General features: G+C 43.2%; 1 protein-coding gene across 3 annotated transcripts; it reads right to left on the bottom strand.

The window, feature by feature from the left end:
- Positions 1–2,005: 2,005 nt before the first annotated feature.
- On the bottom strand, positions 2,006–9,123 carry LOC119291317 (probable ubiquitin-conjugating enzyme E2 24). Of its 3 annotated transcripts, none has more exons than XM_037570078.1 (10): positions 8,980–9,123; positions 6,577–7,284; positions 5,153–6,486; positions 4,893–5,018; positions 4,670–4,807; positions 4,408–4,599; positions 4,237–4,300; positions 3,297–3,436; positions 2,901–3,212; positions 2,006–2,626 (listed from the first exon to the last, which is right to left on the bottom strand). In XM_037570078.1, the coding sequence occupies exons 3-10, from the start codon at positions 6,482–6,484 to the stop codon at positions 2,399–2,401; spliced, it is 2,532 nt and encodes an 843-aa protein (XP_037425975.1). In that variant the 5' UTR covers positions 6,485–6,486; positions 6,577–7,284; positions 8,980–9,123; the 3' UTR covers positions 2,006–2,398. The 3 variants fall into 3 exon arrangements, with proteins under 3 accessions (XP_037425975.1, XP_037425967.1, XP_037425959.1); XM_037570070.1 differs by having other exon boundaries at positions 5,153–6,495; XM_037570062.1 differs by lacking the exons at positions 6,577–7,284; positions 8,980–9,123 and having other exon boundaries at positions 5,153–6,517.
- Between the last annotated feature and the right edge of the window lie 306 nt (positions 9,124–9,429).

The following is a 9,429-nucleotide window of genomic DNA, read 5'->3' on the forward strand; positions in this document are numbered from 1 at the left end:
CCATTCCCCCTCCCCCCTCAAGTTCTCTATCCTGGGAAGCTTCTTCACCGACGAGCAGGTAAGCGGCGCCATCTTCTCCGGTCGTCGTTGGTCGGCGGGGGCGATCCTTCTACATCCTCTTCTCGGAGTTGTTCCTTGCCTCCTCCCTGCTCCTTCCATGGTTGAAAGCAATATCACTCCCTACTCGTTGTAGCTTAGAGATGTGAGCAGGTGGTATGGTAGGTTATGCGAGTATTGCGTCATGACATTGTGTGAGAATGTGGTAGATAAGATGCTAGTCATGTCGTTTTAGTGCTATGGTAGGTTTTGCTTGTCAACCATGATGATGTTCATGGTGTTGTGGTAGATCAATGCTTATGTGCTAGTATTGCTTGTTTTCCATTCCGTTCGATTCTAGTATGGTAGATGTGGTAGTATGGTAGATTTTTCTTGTCGGATGGTGATGGTGTTCAGGGTGTTGTGGTAGATTGACGCTTATGTGCTAGTATTGCTTGTTTTCCATTCCGTTCGATTCTAGTATGGTAGGTTTTGCTTCTCGGCGGTGATGGTGTTCATGGTGTTCTGGTAGATCGATGCTTATGTGCTAGCATTACAAGTTTTCCGTGCTAGTATGGTATGTGGTAGTATCTGCTTAATGATGAGTCCATGCTAGTATGATAGATGCATGTTCTTGTTCAGCTAGTCCTTATGCTAATCATTATATGAAATGACCATTGGGACTTTAGTATGACCCTTGTTCTGTCAGACACCCAGACATTTTCCTCCTATCTCGAGGACTCCCGGGCACCTTTGACTGGGGCCGCAAAGGTGTTTGAGGCGCGTCATGTGTGTTCTTTAGTGGTGGTGATGCTTGCGGTAGCTACTAAAGTGGCCGGTAAGGCTGGCAAGGCACATGAGGGTGTCCATGAAGGGGAATACAACGAAATGGACTTCTTTCTTGTCCACCTTCATTCTCAACTAGATGTGTGATTTGATAAGGGCTTCAAGAAGGTGCGCCTAAACACTGTTGCAAAGATGATGTTTGGTTTTTGTGGCACATAGGTGACCTCAACACAGATGTACAACCATCTTAAGAAGTGAAGGGTGAGATGGATCCAAGTGTCCAACCTTACAGAACTTAGCAATGCACAGTGGGATCAAGATGCCTTCAAAATTTTGTTGGAGGCTAAGCACTACCAAAGACACATCTTAGTTATCTAACCTAGCCTTGTTTCACTTGATTTAACATGGTAGTCAAAACTAACAACGTTGTCTTTCTTTCTTAGGATCATCCGAAGGACGTTGAGTATCTCAACATGTCCTTTTCTCTGCAGGTAGGCTCGTAGCCTCCTCCATCCCATGTGGTCCAATAATAGGATATATGTGTAGGCATGATGTCCTATTTTTGCCGGTTGTGGTCTTTTGTCTTGTACTTTTTCTTTTTTATTTTACCGGAGATGTTATTCGCACTTTGATACTTGGTTCGTTCTAATAAATGGTTGTGTGCATCGCTTGACACATAAGTCAAGGGTAATCTTCCTTTTCGAAAAAAAAACTCCTCCGTCACTAGCCATCTTATTCTTGACCCGCATTTTTCTACAAAGTCATAGAAACACGACAAGCAACACGTCCATATGTTGCTTAATTTGCTTTATAGTTCTTTTTTTGGGGCATTGTTTATCATGCATATGCAAGGAAGAAAGTAGTACTTCTACTTTGAAAACAACGAAAGAAACTCCATATTCATCAAAAGATAAATAGGAGAAGGCTTGGCTTTACTACCACGGCCGTACGTACTGGTGTTCGGGCGACTCGGCCACACCATACAGAAATACGGTTGGATTAGCTGAGCATGATTTTTATATCTCAAAATGAAATCTGTTTTGATATGTTTTAAGAGAATGCTTGGGGCCTCCAACAACCCATTAGAACATGACTAGTGTGACCCAGTTAATGAACATTATTTGTTGACTTCAAACCGTACATACAAACAAGCAAATCATGTAGTGACATGAAAACCTCAGGGTGATACCAAGTAAAGTACAAGTAGCAGTAATTTAGCAATGTGTGTTTCACACTGTGGTATTATTGCAGGCACATCAGATAGCTCCTCTGCCAACTATACAGACAGGGTACTTGCTATCTCAACACCCACACACAAATTTACATACTTCCATCACACTCTACAGAGGCACAATTTCACAAACCAAACTACACACCAGCTGCTTCTGTCTCTCATCTGGCACCCTTTCAGTTCATCGCGTCAATCATGCACAAGTTTTCCCATCTTACAAGATGCCATTACACAACACAAGGATCATGTGCCAGGCAGCATTTTTATTGCAAAACCTATACAATACCAGTGTCGCAGTGGGCGTGTCGTCACCGCCACCGCCATGCAGGTGTGCCCGCTCTGAAGTCACTGGCCACAGGCGATCCCGGCTTCGGAGAAGGCGGCGACGAGCTTCGGCAGTTGCTTGCCAAGCATGATCTTGAATCCGGTCGAGCAGCTCTTGCAGCCATCATCTGATATGTACGTGCTGTCGCGAGCATGACCGACGAGATCGCCGCCGAGGTATGCGTTGCAGGCTTCCAGGATGTGCGGCGCGCGGCAAGTGAAGTGCTCCTTGACGAAATTTTCAAAATGCTGGATGGAGATAGGAGGGGAGAGACCCATCAGTAATATTCATTACCAATGTTACTTCTTAATGTTGGAAGGTGCAGCAGAAGTTATTTAGATACTGTATGTAGGTTTGTTAGGGGATGCATCTGAGATACAGTGGGGGGGAATCTTGGTTTACGTTCTACTCAAAACTCATAGCTACCAAAATTCAGTTAAGCCCTATCAGTTTTGTCAGAGCAAGTGTATGGGATATTCAGGTCATTCGTTAAGTGCAAAATTCACAGAGTTGGTGACTTACCTTTGGTGGTTTGTGCAAAATGTACATCATGGACTTGCAAGACAGCAAGAAAGCATTCTCGTTGTACGTGATGGAGTTCTTCTCCCCGTCAGCTTTCCCCACAAATTTGTCGTAGCCCGCCTCATTGAAGTAAGGCTTCTCGTTGAGAACAAGAGCCTGAAGAGATAGCAGCAGTTGAAGAACAGTCGAGCCCTCCGGATTCCACACCTCATTACCAGTCCCTGCCCATGTCTTCAGAAGGCTTAGGCATACTTTGCCGGTTTCGTACAAGTTTGGGTTGAGGCGGAGGCCTCCGGAGTGATAGTGAACGGACTGGAAAAAGAAAGTTACTGTTCAGCAGCTAGACGATCTCAGCTGGGAGGTACACACACGAGCAATAGAAAAGAAAACACTTACAGGTGGTTCATGAGGATAATCCGGCGGGAAGAAAATATCAAAGAAAAATAAATTATCATGATAAGGCGTTCCAGCTGCCCCAACAATGCAAGCCCTCAGAAGGTCCATCCTTTCCTCATAAACTCTAACATGGATATCATCTGCATTGAAGCAAAGAACACCATGTAAGCGATGTACCAGAAAATATGTTTCATGTTTTCATCAGTTATTTCATGAATATAACTTGCTACCAAATCTAATTAGAATGGTTTTCTGTTTTACTAGGTAAGGTCCCTGCAGACAAGTGATTGAAGCCAAAGCTAATATTACGGGGATTTATTGAATGTAAAAAAAAGCCCAATATACACTAAATTTGTTCAAGATGTTTTTTTATCATAAAGTGAACAACTCAAATATTGTGTGAGTTACTGAGTTTCCACTTACTAATGTTTGCATAATTCTAGATTTAATTTTGACAGCTCGTTAGTTTTATCAGAGAAGGTAAGAACACTGACAACTCACAAGAGTACGCATGTTCTGTTCACACATTCAATTTTTCATCTTTGACAGTTTAACTAGCTTGATCAACTTCTCGTACTCGAAATAATAATCGACAAGATAACATACACATGATAAGCTAGACCTTTTTAACTTCAATCATCTCATAAAGATGTCAAACAATAATTTTTTGAGAAAGGAAAATGCTATGCTGTCCTGTGGAGTGTAGAACATTTTAACCACAAACCAATTATATAAGCTTGCATCATGACAGATTCGCATCTATGTGTACTATTAAAGTAGAGTTATGGTATATATAAAACCATGTTATGGTAGACTAAAAAATAATGCCAAGTTATAATAAACATAAACAGATGCTAAAATTCTATATGCAATGAGCCAGTGAAAAGATTCAGTTTCATGAAGGACTTGCAATGGACAATAAAGAACAAGAAATACTGACCTGGTAAATCATTTTGTAAGATTGTCCATTCCTGTTGTATCTTCTTCAGCCAACCTCTTTTAACCTAATATATCAGGAATTAAAGATTATAACAAACAATTTGAACATGCTACAGTAGCTACTGCAGCTCTAAAATAGAGGAATAAAGTTGATTTAGGTGTAAAATATTACATTTTCGTGGCCACGTTCCTTCACAAAATGATGATCAGAACAGTCCACCACAACATCAAATATTTTTACGTCATTTTCTGAAGGTAACTGTGGCTTCTCGGTCTGCATCACCAACTCCACAACGGAAAATTCTTCTGCAGATGAATGCAGATCTGCTGACTTCACAATTTGATACTGAGGATCTGTAGTAATCTGAAACCACAACTTGATCTTAGAGTTATGAAAATTAAACATAAATTATTTGGCAAGGTATAAAACTTACTGAGCTAGATGATGTAGAATCATGAGCACCAAAGAAACTAGAAGCCACATTTGTCAGAAAATCGAAAGCTGTTTTGGAGAAGTAGAAAGCATTGCGCAATGAACCAGTGCAGTCTTCACCAGACTCTTCCAGGGCATTCTGGGTGAAAACAGCAAGTTGTTGCTTAAATTTGAATACATGTAACCAACAAATGGTACAGTGGAAGATGCAAACCCAAGCTAACCTTAGTACTCTCATGGTGATTTGTTTCCTGCTCAGCCTCGTCGTCGACAGAAGTATGCACCTCATTCACAGATTCTAGTGAATTATCTAGAAGTCTTTCTAATCCAATTATTTCAAAATGCTGTGCCTGAAATTGATACAAGGGAGAAATATATGTTACCAATAGTCTGGATAGACCATGTATCTAGAAAAGATGGGTGAAAAAAGGAGATAAAACACAACAAAACAAAAGGAAGAAAACCAACTCAAAGATAAGCTTACCTTGGATATCACACCACTAGCCCATTGTACTTCAATTCCATCATCCTTATACCCAAGAACATTGCCAATGCATGACAAGAAGCCGGAGGAGGTATCTAAACTTTTCCTGCTAACTGTCATGGTTCCATGGGTGAGATCTGCTTCAGACTTGTCGATGTTCAGAGCTGATCTGATAACGACTTCCCCAGTGCAAAAAGAGAAATCTGGGTGCTCTACTAGCTCATAAGCACTCACTGTCTCCTCAGTGGGGTCACTTCCATATCTGACAATGTCATCATCCACTGGAACAATCCATTTTACGTTTACAGTCCGCTCAAGTGCATCCACATTTCTCACTATCCCAATCCGCTGACGTTCAGCAGCTTCCTCTACTGCCAGTTTCTCCAGAACAAATTGCCCTGGCCAAAAATCATGATCACCGGGGGTGCTAACAGGAGCCAAGATATAAGGTTCTAGCCCAAGAGATATGCTTCCATTTTGCCATAGAACGTCAAAAGTGCTCTTTGTCTTAGCAACAACATAAGTTTGAGAATATCGAGAACACTTACGGTCTTCACTTGGGAGACTTCCATCATGACCAGCAGAGAGGGTGCACCAATCACCCAACTGCCAGTTAGCATAAGGGAAGCATGACAGCAAAGTGAGATTCTTTGGGTCCTGAAAGTTTGGTGGACTTGATGATCGGTCACCCCAAACATTTGCCACAGAGGTTATCCAGTTCACATGCACCAGCCCCACATCAACATGAGACACAACACCTTCATCTCGGCTGGCCCTCCATGATCCAGACAACCATGTTCCTGACTTGGACACGGAGGGATGAACAATCCTCACGCGTTGACTTGGATAATAAAAATAAGGTGCATCTTCAAAGATGAATGGAGGAATGGGCTTCAGTACCTCAGAGTCCCTTAACAGCATTTCACACTTTGCCCCATCACTGAACACAACGGTGACCAGGTCAAATGCCCTGATCACCCGCCCAATCCATGGTCCCATAACCACGCAGTCACCAGAGACAAAGGATCTCACTCTTGAAAGCTGCTTGCTGTTGACATCTTCTATTATATCACCAGAGTATGTCTCCAAGTCCACAAACATTTCAACCCCAACAACGCGGCCCAACTGACCTGAGGGGTCAGACACAGGGCAGACTATGTCCCCATGAAGAAAGCCTCTTTCAAAAGTAAGGAAATCATCAATCTTGCCGATGCTCTCGTCCAAGCTTGATAAGATGCTCTGTGCATGGTCTGTAAATTCACATTCTTGGTCCTCACTGTCACTCGTTCCACTGTATGACTCACTGTCTGAATCAATTACAAACAGATCCATGTCTGCAAGCCCTGCAATACCACATTTTGTCATTTTGTATGATATGAAACAACCAATTGTGTTAAAAAATATTAGATTAAATTCGGTCCCACCTTTTTGTAACAAGCTGTGTTCTGTGATGATGTAATAAACTAAAGAACCGTCTCTGAACAGCAAGTGTAAGGTCAGCACACTTGAGTGCTAATGCCAAAGGATCCCTGATAAAGTAACAGTAACCGCCAAAGGAGATTTGCCCAGATAGCAAATAAGAAACAGTAAGATTTGGTGCCAAAGGAGATTTGCCCAGCCTAGTTGCCGGTGGAGATGTGCCAAGATAGCAATCTATAGCTAAAGCTAATTGGAAGCAAAAGAATATGTAAGGAAGGAGATCAGAAGAACTAGGTAGATTTGCCAAAGGAGATTTGCCGAACTATAGGTAGGTTTTGCCAAAAGGAGATTTGCCCCGAACTACTGGTAGGTTTCGCCAAAGGAGATTTGCCCAGAGAACTGCAGAACAGTCGCTGTCTGAAATGTTCAGTGCCAAGGGAGATTCCAGAAGAACTGCAGAACAGTCGCTGTCTGAAATGTTCAGTGCCAAGGGAGATTCCAGAAGAACTACAGAACAGTCACTGTCTGAAATGTTCACCGCCAAAGGAGATTTGCCCTAAAACTAGGAATTGCTTGTCACAGGAAATGATTTCCAGTGGAATGTGTTTGCTTTCGATGATCACCAGACATGAGAAGTTATCAGAGAATATGCCACCACCCAATGAACAATATTCGTCCCAAGAGCAACCAACGACTGTTCAGATTAGCTGATCCTGCAAACCATATCAGAAGAATGTTAATCCAACTGTTCATCTTCTTAATAGAACAACACAATTCAAGTTGAGAAATAGACTAATGTGTTTGCATAATCTCAATAAACACGGATATAAGTTAATCCAATAGCTTAATTAAAAGCCATGCTGAAAAGAAACTGCAGGGATCAGGGTCGTTTTATTTGTGAGCAACATTCTAGCATATAATAGTAGAGACGTTTATGATATCTAATAATAAAAAAGAAAATCTAAATCCCAGTGCTAATAATCATGCAAAGTCTTATTCATATATACATACTATAAACAGCTAACTAATGGTTTATTCAAAAATAAGATGTCCAAGAAACTCTAAATACCAAAAGAGGATGTCAATTGGACCCAAAACAAGAAGAATCTGTGTGTTTCTATGGATCCAAAGAAACTTATACAAGGCGCAAGAGCCAGTTTGTGTCACAAGGATCAATCCCACAGTGGACAAGAACTAAAATCTGTTCAAAATGGTGCGTTTATCTTTAATGCCGCTTGCATGCAGTACATAGGTAAAAAATGCATAAATAAACTGGTAAAAGTTTGTTTCACCAATAGATGTTAGGATGCTTTGAAATGACCGAATAGGCAGGACCTAAATCAAAACTGACAAAATGGAACACTTGAAAGTTCATGCTAAAAAGTAACTGAATAAATCTAGATCGGAGTATCAAAACTATGTATTAAAGTATGTACTCAACAACATGACTGGCTATAATAAGTCTGATCTGAGGAACCTAGATTTTAGCTAGCAAACACCGAGTCTTTATTTCGACACCGAAGTTTTGGATCTTGTCATAGTAACAACAACGAAGACGACAAACCGCACATAGTTCAGCATCATAGTCAATCCGAAAACAGCTAAAAGACAACCTATAAGCCTGCCAAACAAATCACAACAAAACAACAGCTTCCGTGCTCATTATGATCTCCTAAAACCGGCAAGAGAAAAAGGGAACAAACTAAAGCCTTGCACCCCATACCACCACACCCAAAAAGGGCAAAATATCATCCACTCGAACAATTCTTGCGGCGAGCATAAAAACCCAGATGTTTCACTACAAACTGCGAAAAGCTAACGACATAACACCTGAGCCACCCAATTTTACTAGCAGAAGCCGCCTTCGCCTTCGCCGCGGTAGGGAACCGATGTTGCGACGCCGCTGAGATAATAAGCTGTGTTCAGCACAACTGCTACTCCTGCTCGACCAGAGCCTCCTGCCTATGTCCAATCGATCTGGGCTGACCCAGGCTAATACTAATAATTGTTTGATTACACATAGTCAAGACTGAAGACAGGGACACTTGCAGTTGGGGGCTTCAGAATAATTGGAGGAAGACGGATCGAAATGGCATCTTGAAGCATATTCCTGGTTCCGAGGAATCGGGCTGGCGTAGTGATGGCCATGTTTTTGGGATCGGCATGCATCGTTTTGACTAAATTTCACCCTGGAGGCTGCAGGCATGACACTGACGGTGCGGGTTTAATACTGTACTAGGAAATCGGACGTTGAGTGCACGCATCCTCGTTATAAACAAGCACATGGGTGCGGCGAAAGAAAGGGGCGGCCGCCGGCCCGGAAGGCAGGGCGGCGGCGGCGGCGGCGCCTCTGCGGCAATGCGAAATGAACAGGAAAAAGGTGAGGTAAAATGGCAGATTGGCAGTACCTGTGCCAAGCCCAGCCCGCCGCCATGGCTGAGCCAATCACTGAAGAAGAGGGAGCAGGCCTCCCCTCCCCCCGCGCCTCAATCCATCCCCGGACCCGCCGACCATGGCCAGCAAGCCCGCCCCCTCCACCCCCCCTCCAAGAAACGACCGGCACAACCGCCTCCGCCTCCTCCTCCTCCTCCTCCTCCTCGTCGGGCCAAATCTCAGGCACGGCGCGGCGGCGGCGGCGGGAGGAGGAGAGACCGAGAGACGTAGAGAGAGAGGGAACGGGGGGCTTCCTTGCTGGGTGCTCTGCGCTGCTGCTCGTGAATGGTGAATGGTGATGGATGGTGGCGCTGGCTGGCGGGGCAATTTCTACGGTGCGCAAGGCCTCGCCTTTCCGATTCTTTTGATTTGTTTAATCGTGGTGCGCGCGCCTAAACTAAATCGAAATCCTCCTAAATTCCCTT

The sequence above is a fragment of the Triticum dicoccoides genome, chromosome 1A (assembly GCF_002162155.2).
Source record: "Triticum dicoccoides isolate Atlit2015 ecotype Zavitan chromosome 1A, WEW_v2.0, whole genome shotgun sequence".
Taxonomy (NCBI): Eukaryota; Viridiplantae; Streptophyta; class Magnoliopsida; order Poales; family Poaceae; genus Triticum; species Triticum dicoccoides.